A 16,310-nucleotide genomic window follows, 5' to 3' on the forward strand; every position below is an offset into this window, starting at 1 on the left:
AAATTAATGTATATCAAGAAATTTACATGTGATTATCTACTAAGTGATCTCATTGTTTAAATATTTTTTACACCATCATAGCACGTAAACTTACTCCCTTGGGATGCTTACATCACATTTTTTGGAATGCAACCTTTTCCCGATTCCTATACGAACACGGAATACTTTATGCACCAAAATGTCCGCATAAAACTTTAAACTCATATAGCTAAGTCAAAAGCATAAAAAATTAAAAAGAGAGGAAACCCCCTCCTTCTATCTCTTAACTCTTTCTTCTTGTTCCTCAGTTATCATCATCATCAAACCCCAACCTCTCCCTCTATCTCTCTCTCCCCTAGTTTAGATCCTTGTGGAATTCATCGATCAGCGGATTCATCCTTTTCTCTTCTCCCTTATAACCATATAAACAAAAATTAAACCCTTGGTCTCAAATTTTTAATCTATGTTAATCTTTTACTTAATTTCACATAATACCAATGGAGGAAGGATCAAAGATCTAAGCAGCTAAGAGTACTATCTTTTCTATTATTTTTCCTCGGCTTAACTTAATCATTTGTCCACTTAAAAGGCCCGATTTTGAGCTTCAAACATGGCAAACCCATGGTGGACAGGTCAAGTAAATCTAGCTGGAGTTGAAACATCATCCCAAGCCGGCGCACAGACACTCAAGAAGCCAGATCTAGGCATATCTATGAACGACAACACTGGATCAAGAGATAATAATGATGAAGAAAGAGAGCACAGTGATGAGCCAAAAGAGGGCGCAATTGAGGTCGCCACACGCCGACCTCGTGGACGCCCTCCCGGCTCGAAAAATAGGCCAAAATCGCCCATTTTCGTGACAAGGGATAGTCCAAATACATTAAGAAGTCATGTTATGGAAGTAGCAAATGGTGCAGATGTAGCTGAAAGCATAGCACAGTTTGCAAGAAAGCGTCAAAGAGGTGTTTGTGTATTGAGTGCCAGTGGAACAGTAACAAATGTAACCCTAAGACAACCATCTGCTCCTGGTACTGCTGTCATGGCATTACACGGTCGTTTCGAGATTTTATCGTTGACCGGCGCATTCCTCCCCGGTCCTGCTCCGCCCGGGTCAACAGGATTGACTATATACCTAGCAGGTGGACAAGGACAGGTACTATTGAATTGTATAACCTAGATTATTTTTTGCTAAAGAACGAAAATATTATAAATAATTATATGCACCACTACAAAAGCAAGTGCCATCCGTAGCACGCCTAATCAGATCATTGATTTGAGACGTGAAAATAGTACCTTGCATGGACAAGGGTATGATTGCGTACAGTAAAGCCTTATAGTCCAACGCATTTTTGTGGATCCTGCACGTAACGGGAGCTCACGGCTGCCCTCAGTAGCACCTAAGTAGTTCAAATTACACATACTTTTGGTAATTCTAACAAAAGGGGTTCCTAATTTGTCTACTTAATTCTAAACTTTCCAAAGCAAATAATAAAAGAACGGCTAAATAATTACTTAATTATATTATGTTTGGACAGGTCGTGGGTGGAATTGTAGTAGGGTCATTAGTAGCTTCAGGACCTGTTATGGTGATTGCCTCTACTTTCTCAAATGCTACTTATGAGAGGTTACCGTTAGAAGAGGAGGAAGAAGGTGGAGGCGCCGCCGCAGCACAAGGACAACTTGGAGGAAGTGGATCACCACCACCACCACCACAACAAGGTGGTATGGGTGAAATTCCATCTTCAAATATGCAGACAGTGTATAATTTGCCACCAAATTTGCTACCTAATAATGGTGGACAGTTGAACCATGAAGCATTTGCTTGGCCACATGGACGCCCTCCTTACTAAAATTAATGGTAAAATATATGTTAATAATAGTTAAGAAAATTATTTAGAGAAGTAGAGCCCGGTTCCCTCCTTAATTTATTTATGTTTGTGTGCCCAAATTTTGAGAGTAGGTTAAGAAAAACAAAGTTAAGGTTTTAATGATGTATATTATCTGAATTATATATTCTCCTTGTATTCATTTCTCGATTTGTTCATGTCATTTTGCGCATCCACCATGCTAATTTTTTCTTGTAATTCCAATTTTATCGGATGTGTACCCGAAGGGCAAAGCAATGCACTATATTTTATTTCTAGCCAAAGAAAGTGTAGAAGCAAATAAAATGATGCCAAAAACGAACTGAAGCTTTAAGTCATCAATTCAACAGTCTGGCTCTTGGGTATGCATGAATTGCTTACTTTTGAGTTGAGCTGAAAATAGCAAGTGATTTAGTTTAGTAGTCGTATTAACATTATTATTATTATTATCATTATTATTATTATTATTATTATTATTATTATTATATAAAGAAATAGTTCAGGTGAAGTCATTCCAAACAGCATCATTCATGTTGGAAGCACTAAATTTCTTATGGGAAAGTAATAAATTAGATAGAAAGATGTAAAATCTATTTTGCCAATATAGTAATTAAAAATGACACCTAACCTATTATCACAAGTTAACTACATTAATAGTATATATAAATATCATATTAACTAGTGTACATAGCTTAAATCCTTTTTTGTTGGTACAGTATTTCAAAAATCATTATAGTAATGTTTAAGATTGAGCAAGAAAATGCAAGAAAAGATGTCATTGCAGCTCTTAATTTGAAAACAAATGTACACGGAAAAACACATCTATCTGTCGTCCTTTTTGAGCCTTTAACTATCAGCATACTTTATAAATATAAAGTTTGCTTTAACATTGAATAATTAAGAAACTTCTCTTATTTTGACATTGAAGTGACAACCTTTGTTTATCTAATGTGAGTTTTCCTACTCAAATTGAATACATAAGACTAGCAACGTTGTATGAAAGTGCATTATTGGGAATTTGGGATCAAGAACAAACATACATATGACAAGATGAATAGCATAGTCGCAGATATTAAAATGGATATATAGTTTATACAATTATATAAGATCTTAAATATAATAAGAACAACTCAAAAAAGCTGAAAGTAACACACATAAAGAATAAAATGCCTAAAATGCCGCGGGGATTTGTCACTTGAGATAATTTGGTCTTATACTACATAAACCTTCAAATTAATGTATTGCCCCCTACGTGTGAAATTAATCTCTATATGACCTATTTTAGACCATAGATTTTACTCTCTGCACTTCAATTTATGTGACAATTATTTTTTATTTGTTCGTTCTAAAGAGAATGACACATATTTATATTTGAAAATTATTTAATTTTAAACTTTTTATTTTACTTATTTTATCGTTAATGAAAAAATTTTATAATCAAATAAATGTTATGACCTACTGAGTTTTTATCCTTCCTGCTTTTAGACAAGTTTCAAAAACATTCTTTCCTTTTTTCCTTACACTTCGTATCGATTGTCAAATTATGTCATATAACTTGAAATAAAGGGGTAAAAGTGTTTTGGTTCTTTTTTAAATTCCATACTTATTAGTCAAACACTATCACAAATATTACGACGGGTAGTAATAAATAAATGTCCTTAAACAACGAAAATAATATCTGCTATAGTGCTACTACAGTTGTCACAAAGGAATAGTTTATTAGTTAGACAATAAAGTAGGGTTTCCATCACTCAGTATAATTAATCTAGTTTACGTGGTTGAGGTGAACACGGGTTATCTTGACTAAACAACAAATAAAATGATGACCTTTAGTAATTTATCTAATTCATAACACAAGATGTTAAGACTAGTGTTGTGATGAATATAGGTACGTATATGGGAGTTGGGATTAGCCATAATATATATAGTTTATCCCTTTGGAAAATGTATAAAATAATGAGCCGTACGTAAAATGATAGACTTTTATGGTAGCTCATATCATGTAGCTACAGCAGGTCTACGGAAAATTATAATTTAATGTTTAATTAATTAGTTAACCGAACTTTTAGACTTGTATTATGTTAAATATGGGACGTATGAGAGATTAATTTGCACGTTAATTTGTTATTTATTTAGCACACTGCACACTAAAGCAGCAGGTTACACACCTGCCCATTAAAATAAAAGCAAGTCAGAACTATATATATGTGTTCCATTCCTATAATTTTTTACGACAGTGCGATATTGTTATAGAAATTATATAATTGGACATAACATGAAAAGTTAGTTACGTTGTAAAAAACATCTTAGCCCGTTACAATGAAATACTATAGAAGATGATTGTTATAGAGAGTTTGAATATAGATGAGGACTAGTCAAAGATTTTACCCAGGCAAGAGGCAGGGCAGTATTATCTTATGTTCACGCAGGATTCGAAAAAATACTGCACCTTAAGAGATGTGATTGTAATAATCTACCATAATACAAGCATTAGTAACTGATTTCACGGATGCGTTACCCGAGCCAAAATGATTTGCAAAAAGAATACTCCGTAAAAGATATGCTCCGATATTAGTTCTTATTATCGTCTTATGTCAAGTAGTACAATATCATGTATCATGCAAAATGGACTAACAAATCCTAGGAATAGATTTCGCAGTCGATTAGGCATCCATAATCAGCTAATAAACTATTTAATTATACTTAAAGACGGTAATCAAGGATCATTGATTGGCTAAAACTCTTATCTAATCAATCCCTCAGAGAAGATATTTCACTTTTTGTTATTCCTTTTTTTTTTCCTGCTGCTAAATGCTAACTGGAAAAAGGAAGTGGGATTTGCTTTTTAAGAAACTTTCTGCTCCACTTTCTGAAAGGGAAATTATCATATGTGTGGCTAGGGCAATGTAATGGTATGACCGCCTTTTTTATCTGATTAAGAGAGAGGAAGAAAGAAAATGATATGTTTGCAAATGATAATATTTTCCTATCTAAAAGCTCAGACGTATAGGAAGAAAGATGAAGTATATATAATATTATTCCTAGTTGCTTTACGATTTGTTTGGATGGTTGTTACCCATTGTATCGTATTGTATTGTTATCTCAAAACAATGTTTGTTTTGATTGTTTCATTTAAATCGGTTGTATTGTATTGTTAAATTTATTGTTTCGGAACAATAAAAAGTCTTATTTTTTAAAACAACCGATTTGATGTGGTGATAGGGGTGGCAAGTGGGCCGGGCCCGATCCTAAGTGGGCTTCGCGGGCCCGGTCCTAAGTGGGCCGGTCCTATGCGGTCCGGTCCTAAACGGTCCTGGGCTTCGCGGGCTTATTGCTGGAACCGGCTCGGGACCGGGACCATGAACTAACGGGCCCGGGTTTAGTGGGCCGGTCCCGGGCCGTCCCGGGCCCAAACGGGCCCAACAAAAACTTTCTCTTTTTAATTTTTTTTTTTATAGAAGTTAGAGAAAAAAATAGTAATAAAGATATATAAGCTATATTCGATTTATATACTATATATACATCTTAAAATATATATATACTATATTATATATACATAGTATACATCTTAAAATATACTATATATACATCTTAAGATATACTATATATATATATATAGTATAGTATAGTAGATCTTAATATATATATATATAGTATAGTATAGTATAGTATAGTAGATCTTAAGATATATATGCATCTTAAGATATATATACATCTTAAGATATATAAGCTATATATATATATATAGTAAGATGTATATATAGTATATCTTAAGATATATACTATCGAATATGACTTATAAACTATGTATATATATTATAGTATATATAGTATATTATAGTGTATATATACATTTTAAGATATATATATATATAGTTATATAGTTATATACACACTATACTATATATACATAGTATATTCGATATACTATACTATATATACATATATATATAAGCTTATATATATATACTATACTATACTATATATACATCTTAAGATATATAAGCTATATTCGATTTATATACTATATATACATCTTAAGATATATAAGCTATATTCGATTTATATACTATATATACATATATATATATATAGTAAGATGTATATATATTTTAGTATAGTATAGTATATATACTATATATACAACTTAAGATATACTATAATATATATACATCTTACTATATATAAGCTATATTCGATTTATATACTATATATACATCTTAAGATATACTATATATACATATATATCTACTATATATATCTAGTATATCTAGTATACTATGTATATATAGTATATCTTAAGATGTATATATAGTATAGTATATATAGTATATCTTAAGATGTATATGTAGTATAGTATATATAGTATATCTTAAGATGTATATGTAGTATAGTATATATAGTATATCTTAAGATGTATATATAGTATATCGAATATAGTTTATATATCTTATGAGATGTATATATAGTATAGACTATAGTATAGTATATATATAAGCTTATATGTATACTAAACTATACTATAATATATATACATCTTACTATATATAAGCTATATTCGATTTATATACTATATATACATCTTAAGATATACTATATATACATGTATATCTACTATATATATCTAGTATATCTAGTATACTTAGTATATCTTAAGATGTATATGTAGTATAGTATATATAGTATATCTTAAGATGTATATATAGTATAGTATATATAGTATATCTTAAGATGTATATATAGTATATCGAATATAGTTTATATATCTTATGAGATGTATATATAGTATAGACTATAGTATAGTATAAATATAAGCTTATATGTATACTATACTATACTATAATATATATACATCTTACTATATATAAGCTATATTCGATTTATATACTATATATACATCTTAAGATATACTATATAGATATAAAAGAACAAAAATATTGTAAAGAGATATTCAAATCAATGCGTTATATTTTTATTATAGCATTAAAAATCATGGCAATATCTTTCTTAGTCTTCCTCCCCCTATGGAATGAGCACAACAAGGTGCTAATACCACCATTGAGAAGAAAAAGAAACTAATCAAGATGTGCCAAAATACAAGTTACATATTAATTTACATGGTATCTCTTACAAATTTCATAAATCCTTCAAGGTTCGGAGGAATTTCCGTTGGTGGTGGCGGAAATGAAGCTTGCTCATCACCGCTTCCAGGCGAAGCATCATCCTCCGCAAGTTCAGCTAGCATTTCTTCATAAGCTTCGTCTACCTCTGGTTGTGATTCAGCAAGTCCAAAATTTCTTTTTCCGAACGGATCCAATCTCTGAAAAGTACTGATTTTTCCAAGCTCTCCCTCATAGACGCTCTATAATCACCGAGTTGAAGTCTTGCTTGACTGAAAGCGCTCTCTGATGCCACTATTGAAGCTTGAATAGTTAAAATATCTAGGGCCATCCTTGAAAGAATCGGAAAGTGTTTCTCTTTGTCCTTCCACCATTCCAAAATATTAAAGGAGCCGTCGGGATTCACTTCCTCAATTCCCTGTGACAAATAAACTTCAAGCTCATTTAGTTGTGAAAAATCACTAGTACTAGAACCTTGAGAACCCCTGAACCCTGCCCAAGCACTAAGTGCTCTTACTCCCGCAGTTCTTTTAGATGATTGAGAACTAGAAGAAGAAGGAGTTGGAACATTTGGTCTAGCATGATCTAATGCAACTTGATAAGCATTATAAATAGTTTGAACATTTATTTTAATTGAGGCTATTGCGTTCGGAAGTTTAGACAACTCCTCATCTTCAAGTGCTAAACCATTATAAACAGTTTCATACCAAAATTGAGGACCTCCTAATTTCATAGTAGGATTTAACAATGCAGCAATACCATAAATAGGGGGAATAGGGAAAAAATATTTTTTAAACTTTTTTCTCATGGAATCAATAGCAAGTTGATAAATTTTCCCACCATCTGAAAAATGATCAAACAAATTTGCAAGTTCTGCAATATAAACTAAACAGTTAGAAATAGTAGGATAATATTGCCCAGAAAATTCATTTGTAGCAATATGAAATTTTTCTAAAAAATCTACAAGCATTTTAACATTAGCCCAATCCGCATTTGTAAGGTGCTCATCATCATCACTTACATGAGCATTAAACGTTGAGTTTATGGGGTTTCTATATTCATATGCAATAACTAAACTTTCATACATGTAATTCCATCTAGTTGGACAAGGTTTAGGAATCTTTCTTTCTCTTAGGCCAAATTCATCGCATCTTTTAAAATATTCTCTAAGTCTACTTCTACGATTTGAATAAAAAAGCCAATTAAGAGCCATTTTAACTTTTTCAGTTTCAACATTTAAAATTCGCATGCCATCACCCACAATTAAATGGTAAATATGACAAATACATCTAACATGAAAAATATTACTAAATACAGGACTTAGTATCGTAGTAAACAAGGCTACAACATTTGTGTTACTAGTAGCATTATCCATTGAAACTGATATTATTTTATCACTAATACAAAAATATCTACAAATATCCGCAATCGTGCTAGAAATAAACTGCCCTGTGTGACGTGAATTAATTATTCTATAAGCAATAATGCGCTTTTGCATTATCCAATGCTCATCAATCCAATGACCGGTAACAGTAAGGTAATCACAGTCATTACCACTTCTACCAATATCAGTTGTAATAGCAAGACGACAATTTATATGAGTAAATAAATAGCGCAAATATTGTTCATATTCATGTTTATATTTATAAATATCACTCTTTACGGTTGTGCGAGGAAAACCTTTATAAGTAGGATTAAAAAATTTTCTAATATAATGCACAAAGTGGGGGTTAGAAGGAAAACTATAGGGTAAGCACATAACAGTGACCATTTTTGCCAATTCTTCCCGATCTTTTTTTGGATCATAATATAAAATACCACCGGTAACAGTGTTAATTCCCGGTTGAAATTGATTTGACCCGGTACTAAGGTCAGCCTGACTAGGTGCACTTGTCCCCTCAGCCAAAGCTTTCATACGAAAATATCTAGCTTTATCTTGAGGGTGTAGCAATATGTGTCTAGTCAAACTTTCCGTCCTCCCCCCCCCCCTCCCCCCGACTTCCAACATATTGAAAAACTAACTCTTTGCCACAAGTTTTACACTTAGCCCTATTTTTTTCTCTTAGTTGAGTAAAAAATTGCCAAACAAGAGATGTTTCTGCCCGTTTAGGAGGTTGTCTAGAAAAAGTAGGGGCACTAATAGGAGGGTCAGATGGGGGATCATCTAGATTATTATTAGTTGGGTTAACTTCAGGAGCAGGACTAGTGGGTGTATCATCATCCGGTTGCGTTTCATCAAAATCTATTTCTTCATCATCATTTTCATCAATAGTTGGATTACCATAAAGAGCATTCATATATTCATGGTTTAATTGTTCACCGGGTGCTATATTATGGAAAAATTGACTCTCGGTAAATTGTAATAAACTATTATCGCTATCAAGAATAGGAGGTGTAGGACGGGTAACATGTTTGGGTCGTGGAGCCGGAAAAAGTGGAGGAGGAACATATTGGCCACTAGATTCACCACTCTTCGATTTTTCCTTATTTTTACTAAACATATTTTTTAAGGAATAAGCCATCTTAATTAATCAAGCAAAGTAAATAAAACAAACAAAATTATAATATTAAAACTTAAGAGTTGGAACGAGTTTACCGAATTGACGAACAACTTGTTGGAAATTGATTATCGTTGAAGACTTCAATTCACCAACTTCACAATTGTTTCACAAATTGTAACAATAAAGTAAGCAATAGTAGAAGTAAATTAGAGAGAGATTGTGATAGATTGATGATTTTGTAAGAAAAAATAAAATAATGATGGGGTATTTATAGTTGAAAATAGGGAAAAAGTGTAATTATAAAAAGTTTGGGATTAAAACAAAGTTGAGGGGTTAAATGGCTATTTCATAAATAGCCAACGACTATTTTTGACAGCCCAACGGCTATTTTTTACAGTCCAGCGTTTTTTTTTTTAAAAAAAAAAAAAATTTAAAAAAAATTAGCCGTTCCCGGTCCGGTCCCGGGCCCTGGCGGGCCAAACGGTCCCGGGCCTGGCGGGCCCAATCATAGGACCGGCCCACGAGACCAGACAAGGCCCGCTAAAACCGGACCAAACGGTCCTGGCCCGTTTAGCCGTTTGGCCCGTCTGGCCCGCGGTCTTGGGCCGGTCCCGGGCCTGGACCGGCCCACTTGCCAGGCCTATGTGGTGAGATTGTTTTTTATTTTTCTTTCCAATTATGCCCTAACCTATTAATCCATAATTCTATTTTACCCTTTTATCTTTTATTTTTAATTTGAACTCCAAATCTTCCACCTATAACCTACTTTGTATTCGTCCCTTTTTTTCCATAACTTCTGCCGCTTCCAACTCCAACGTAAAATTGATAATTTAGTTCCACTAATTTTGTTAGAATTTGCATCAATTTAATTGCTTAATCTGTTTATAAGACATATTTGGTGATAAATTGGTAGAAAGAGATTTTCTTAAATTATTTTATTCGTAATTCTTGATAAATTTAATATTTAAACAATTGAGGGTATTTTAGTAAACTTATCAGTTACAATACAGTACGATACAGTCAAACAAAACAACAAAATATTATTTAACAACAACAAACGATGCAATCTATCCAAACATTGTATTTATAAAATCATACAATACAATACAATACAATACAATCCATTATAAAACGATGGCCAGCAATCATCCAAACAAGCTGTTAGTGAAAATATCTAATGCTTTTTGATCTCTAGTTGGCACATAACTTGTAGCAATCCCATATTTAGTGCTATGCTTATCTACAGGATATCTCAAGTACAAACTGATACATATAAGTACGTATCAATAATTGAGGATATCAAATAGAAAAATAGAAAGGAAAAAGAAACAGTAAAAACAGAGGATTCTTCATTTACACATCCCCATCTTTCTGATGCAAACTTTCGAATTTTGAATCAGTGATAATTGGAGAAACAAAGTGCTGCACAATCTACAGAAATAACCATCCATTTTCAAGCTTATTTTTTTAATACAACAGTGATACAATATTGAAAGCATATATATAAACTCTACTTAGAAAAAATTCCTAGAGTCTTAAATGGAGAAGTGAAGGGCGAGCTCCAAGTCCTTTGGAGTTGTAGTAGGAAACATAGTCTCTCACTGTTGTTTCCTTGTACTTAGGAGGATTTTCATCTGACAACAATTCCTTTATTGGTCCATAGAGTCTGTCAAATGGCTGAAATTGAGTTGTGAAAAAACATGCAACTGAAATCCTTGGCCCAATTTGTTTCGACAATACTCTGTGCTCAGCACTTTTGAACTTGTCATTTGAGAGAAGCTGCAATATTGCAGAAAAAATGATGTTAACAATGAACAAATGGGCAGTCCGGTGCATTAAGCTCTCGTTATGTGCAGAGTCCGGGGAAGAGCCGGATCACAAGGTCTATTGTATGCAGCCTTACCCTGCATTTCTGCAAAAGGCTGTTTTCACGTCTCGAACCCGTGACCTCCTGATCGCATGGCAACAACTTTATCAATTACGCCAAGGATCACCTTCTTAACAATTAACAAATGATTGTCTGAAATGTTTTGTGAATTTAGTTATAGTTTCCAAACGAAAACTGTTTCTTGACAACAAATCTCAACATGGATCCTGCTTACAAAAAAACGAGCTTTAAACAACTTCCAAAACTTTCCAAACACCAAAAAATTCTTGGTTTCCTTTCCAGTGTCTAGTGCCCGCGTTGGACATCCGATTAAATCGGATTCGTGTCGCGTAAGCATTCCCTGATTATTTCTATTCCGAGGGCTCAAACCCAAAAAACTCTAGTTAAAGATGGAGAGATATTCTATCTATCCCACCACAACCGTTGGTGGTAAATATAGCCTAAAAGTTATCATTATTTGTTTACTTTTCACATGATTAACAGAGAGTGGGAAAGTCCACTTTAGGTGCAAAAGTCACAAGGTTACTGATATTTCACTTGTATACTGCAGTTCATGTTTGTAACCTTTGGCTATAATTAGACTGTCCCCTTGAAACAAAAGCTGTCCTTACTTCAAGTGGAGAAAGAAAATCCAACACTATAAAAATACTTACAGATTAAAAGATAGAGGTATTTTCAGAATTCAAACATAACCGGTTCAAAATCTTAGTTCCTTTTGTTAAGAGGGGAAATCCGAAGCACTATGTGGTGAGCACTTTGTGCGCACGGGGTAAATCCCGTGTAATAACCTGCAAACCACACAGGGGATGTAAACCGCACTAGGCAAGTCCCGTGCGACAAGCTCAACCCAGAAGACATTGAGGGGGGAATCGATCCCATGTCATCCATATGGATGACCGCCCTCCAAGCCAACTGGACAACCCCGAAGGGTTTCAAAATCTTAGTTCCTTAAAAACTTAGCATTTATATACTTTTCAGCTATGTTGTTCGGACTCTTCAAAATTATTGCCGCACCTGTGTTATATCCTTAAAAATGCACTACTTTTGGAGGACCCGACACGCACCCTACAATATTTTTAAAGAGTTCGAGCAACATAACTTTTCAGGGGTTCTCACACATATCTACAATTTTTATTGAAAAAATGTGTTCGATTGAACTCACTCCTAACACTCAAGATCCGCCTCGAGTAAGGGTCACTAGACTAATATAATTTGTTTTAGGTATACTTGCCTGCAAAAGGTCTCCAAGATTGATTACTAGCGCGCCGGTCACCGGATGAATATCAATCCAGTGATTTTGGTGATTAATTTGAAGGCCACCAATGTGATCTTGTAAAAGAATGGTGAAGAAATCTGGATCAGTATGCTTTGTAATTCCAAGAGTCTTGTTTGGCTCAGGACAAGGTGGATAGTAATGACTGAGAATGAAATGCCCTTTTGCACACTCCATTTCCAACAAGTGATTAGGCTTCAGCCCAAGTGCCTCTGCTAGTAACTCAAATATTGTATGGCCCAACTTTCTAACATGCTCAGAATATTCAAGTAATTCCTTCCTAACATAGAAGAAAAACATAACAAAGTCACACATTTATAGTAAAACACAATAGAGAAAAGTTGCATAGTAAAAACATATTGGTAACATGACCAATCATATATTTCCTATCTGAGATAATAGAAAAATGAATTTCCGGATATTTTTGCTGTTTGAAAGAGTAATTTCTCATTGGAAGTGAAGCAATAGAAGCAAAAGTGGATTCAGAATCTAACTTTAATGGGTTCAACTTCTAAGATTTTTAGTATAGAACTCATTGTACTGTTAAAATAATGAGTTCAGATATAATATTTGTCAAAATTTTAGTAAATTTTTACATAAATATATATATTTATTCTCTGTGTCGAAAGTTATGGATTCAGATGAACCCATAGCTAAAGGGCTACGTCCGCCCCTAAGCAGAAGCCTTAGAAATGAACACTACTAGTAACACACTTACTATACCCCACTACAACCTCGCTTTATCCTTTCGTTAACTAACCTACCTTACTTTTTAACTACAAATAGAAAATCACTGAAGTAAATAGCTCATTTTATCATGGATCACTGTCCCTAATCAATTTTGATCACTAAAAAAGACCTAACAGAACCTTCACCCAAAACACAAAATCAAAGACACAACAGTCAATTATTTAGCACAAAAAGGCTAAAGGGAAAGACACCTTGATTTGGAAACTCAAGAAAGATTTGTCTCTCTTTCATACAAAATTCTCCACCAAACTAAAAGCCCCCCCAAAAAAGGAACCATTTTCTTCCTTCATAAGTTTTGGAAGATTTTTTTCAAAACAAAATTCAAATATGTGTTTGTTTATAGAATTAATCAAGTTTTTTTGGGGAGATTTTGAAAATCAAAAATTCAAATCCCAAATATAGTTTAAGACCTCTTTTTGGGCTAAATCATGACCATTCCGGAAAAAAAAAAAAGATTTTTTAGCATGTCAAAACTTGCCCCAAAATTAATGTTCAAACACGTTTTCAATTTCAAATCAAATTTCACCCAAATCAACTTTTTCAAAAAATATTTGAGAATCTATATCCAAACGGGTCCTTCATCTCGGGTCGCTCTTTCCTTCACAAAATTCTGCACTACCTAAACGAACCCTATGTGGTATAGTTCATAAGTTGTATTAAAACAACTACAACTTTTACAGCAAAATTAAAAAGGGTGTTAGCAAAAAATTTAATTGCATAAAAAATAACCTGCACGTTACTGGTAATTCATCACTACGAGGAGGATTAGGAGCCATGACACAAGCTAGTGTATCTCTCCAATTTGCAGCCTTAGACTGATAAAGATCAAAATTGCTATTAAACTTCACCTTCTTCAAATTATCCCTAGAATAAAACTCCATCTTTTGCTCATTTGGTTGCTCGTTAAATCTTTGAACTCCTTTGATCATCTCATCCATTACATGTTGAGGGATACCATGGTTCAAAACTTGAAAAAATCCCCAAGTCTCACATGCCTCTCGAATTTGTTCAACGATTTTTCTACGTTGAAAATCATTTTCCTTCATGTTCTTGAAATCTATAACTGGAATTTGAGCATTAACGTCCGAGCATAAATTAATATTTTTAGCATTGAACTCATTTTCTGCTCCCGGTGTGACGAAGAACTCGGGGATGTGAACAACTCCAGTATCAAGGAGTCCTTTTACGCCGGCCTTTGTGTTGTCGAAGGCTTTGAGCTCTTTTGCTCGGTCATATTCAGCCATTTTTATAAGAAGAGTATGTTTTTCAATCTATTAAGAATTTGCTTCTCCTTTAGATTTGATATACTGTAGAAGATAAGGGACAAAAGAAAGGACAAAGCATGTGACTGATGTATATTTCGTTAAGTTGACTGACACCTACCACGAAATCCTTGTAATCGGTAAAACCCAATTAAGTGGGCGTTTGGAGTTTGGACATAAGAATTGTAAAATTTCGAAAATAAATGAAAAACAAATTTTAGTAAAAATGGTATTTGAAAATTAGAGTTGTATTTGGACATGAATATAATTTTGGATTATTTTTGAATTTTTGTGAGTGATCTGAAGTGAAAATTTTGAAAAATAGCTTTTTGAAGTTTTTCAATTTTTCGAAAAAAATTAAAATTCATCTTCAGGTGAAAAACGAAAAATTTATGGCCAAACACTAATTTTGAAAAAAGGAAAACAAATTCGAAAAAAAGGAATTTTGTTTTATGGCCAAACGAACCCTAAAAGTCCAAAACTAAAGAGTTAATTTCTTGCATGATCTGCGAGCTTTACCCATTGTATGAGCAATAAAGTTATAGAACTTTACCTGTTATATCAATAAAGTAAGAAAATTATATTTTTTATCATTGAAATTACTAAAAATTATTTGTTGTATCAGTAAAATTACAAAATTATTTCAAAAAATACGATTAACTGAAAAGTCAAATAAATAACATGTTAATTAATTAAAAAGTTTTTAACTTATGATTACCATAATTTAATAAAACAACAATTTTTTTTTAATTAAAACTGAAAATAGTTTTTAAAAAATTAATTCAAACTCCACCATTTTGGTGAGGGTTAAGCAAACCCACCAATATATTACCATCACAAAATAACAGAACATGAAGGAAGATATAAACCATAAGCTCCATTACAATGTGAAGATTAGTTTAGTTAGAACTAATCTTTTAGTATATCATTTTGTTCAAAAGAAACTAATATATGAGAGGTGTGTAAGATCTCCCATATAAGGTTAGTAACTAACACAAATTAAGTCCAAAGAAGACTTATGTACAAGTCACTTTATGTAACAAATAATCAAAGTTCTCACTATATTAATAAGAACTAGAATACGATTACAACTTTGGGATAGTAACTGCAACACTCAACTACTGAATTACAATGAAAAATACTACTAAAATAATAAGTAACTAAGAATAGAAATAAGAATGAGGATGAGAAGCACATATTCTGAGAAAGGAAAAACACCCTTATTTGCTTTGTTCTGAAATTTGGCCATCCCTTTTGTTCATGTGGAAAAAATATTTTATGTTAGAAACTGTTAGATTGAATAATGTCAGACGTGGCCAACAATTTGCCCTTTCATATTGGAATTTGTTGGCAATAAATGGCCTTGTATTTTGAGAGAATATGACCAATTATTGGTCAAGCATGTCTTTCCAAATTTCTTATCAAATGAGCACTCTTAGCTCATTCCCAAAAGCACCAACAATATATGAGTTGTTCATTTCTTGTTTCTTCTTCTCCTCCTTTAGTATTTTAGAGTATTTTATAAGAAAGTTGAGTGTCGGGAAACACTTGTGTGAATCCTTCTCGAGAGTGATCTTGTGAGGATATTCTCTTGGGATATTTTGGGTTGATTAGAGTATTTACTCTAATTTTGTACTCTCTTTTGTATTCTTACTAATATAGTGAAATT

The 16,310-nt window shown here is 32.9% G+C and overlaps 2 protein-coding genes across 3 annotated transcripts; one reads left to right on the forward strand and one right to left on the reverse strand.

Annotated features, from left to right (window-relative positions):
* The first annotated feature begins 456 nt into the window (after positions 1-456).
* On the forward strand, positions 457-2,077 carry LOC107790186 (AT-hook motif nuclear-localized protein 20-like). Its single transcript, XM_016612088.2, has 2 exons — positions 457-1,135; positions 1,518-2,077. The coding sequence occupies exons 1-2, from the start codon at positions 590-592 to the stop codon at positions 1,830-1,832; spliced, it is 861 nt and encodes a 286-aa protein (XP_016467574.1). The 5' UTR covers positions 457-589; the 3' UTR covers positions 1,833-2,077.
* Positions 2,078-10,800: 8,723 nt separating this feature from the next.
* Positions 10,801-14,757, reverse strand: LOC107790194 (1-aminocyclopropane-1-carboxylate oxidase homolog 1). 2 transcript variants are annotated; one of them, XM_075246538.1, is made up of 4 exons: positions 14,109-14,757; positions 12,588-12,909; positions 11,372-11,419; positions 10,801-11,247 (listed from the first exon to the last, which is right to left on the reverse strand). In XM_075246538.1, the coding sequence occupies exons 1-4, from the start codon at positions 14,621-14,623 to the stop codon at positions 10,996-10,998; spliced, it is 1,137 nt and encodes a 378-aa protein (XP_075102639.1). In that variant the 5' UTR covers positions 14,624-14,757; the 3' UTR covers positions 10,801-10,995. The 2 variants fall into 2 exon arrangements, with proteins under 2 accessions (XP_075102639.1, XP_016467587.1); XM_016612101.2 differs by lacking the exon at positions 11,372-11,419.
* Positions 14,758-16,310: the final 1,553 nt, after the last annotated feature.

This window comes from Nicotiana tabacum, chromosome 23, assembly GCF_000715075.1.
Source record: "Nicotiana tabacum cultivar K326 chromosome 23, ASM71507v2, whole genome shotgun sequence".
In the NCBI taxonomy this organism is placed as follows: domain Eukaryota; kingdom Viridiplantae; phylum Streptophyta; class Magnoliopsida; order Solanales; family Solanaceae; genus Nicotiana; species Nicotiana tabacum.

Bases quoted from the DNA above. Each gene is read 5' to 3' on its own strand.
- LOC107790186 (XM_016612088.2), top strand. From the start codon at position 590: ATGGCAAACCCATGGTGGACAGGTCAAGTAAATCTAGCTGGAGTTGAA. The intron at 1,136-1,517 runs GTACTATTGAAT...ATGTTTGGACAG, and splicing joins TAGCAGGTGGACAAGGACAG to GTCGTGGGTGGAATTGTAGT.
- LOC107790194 (XM_075246538.1), bottom strand. From the start codon at position 14,623: ATGGCTGAATATGACCGAGCAAAAGAGCTCAAAGCCTTCGACAACACA. The intron at 12,910-14,108 runs GTTATTTTTTAT...CTTCTATGTTAG, and splicing joins GAATTACCAGTAACGTGCAG to GAAGGAATTACTTGAATATT. The intron at 11,420-12,587 runs GCAAGTATACCT...CCATGCGATCAG, and splicing joins ATCTTGGAGACCTTTTGCAG to GAGGTCACGGGTTCGAGACG.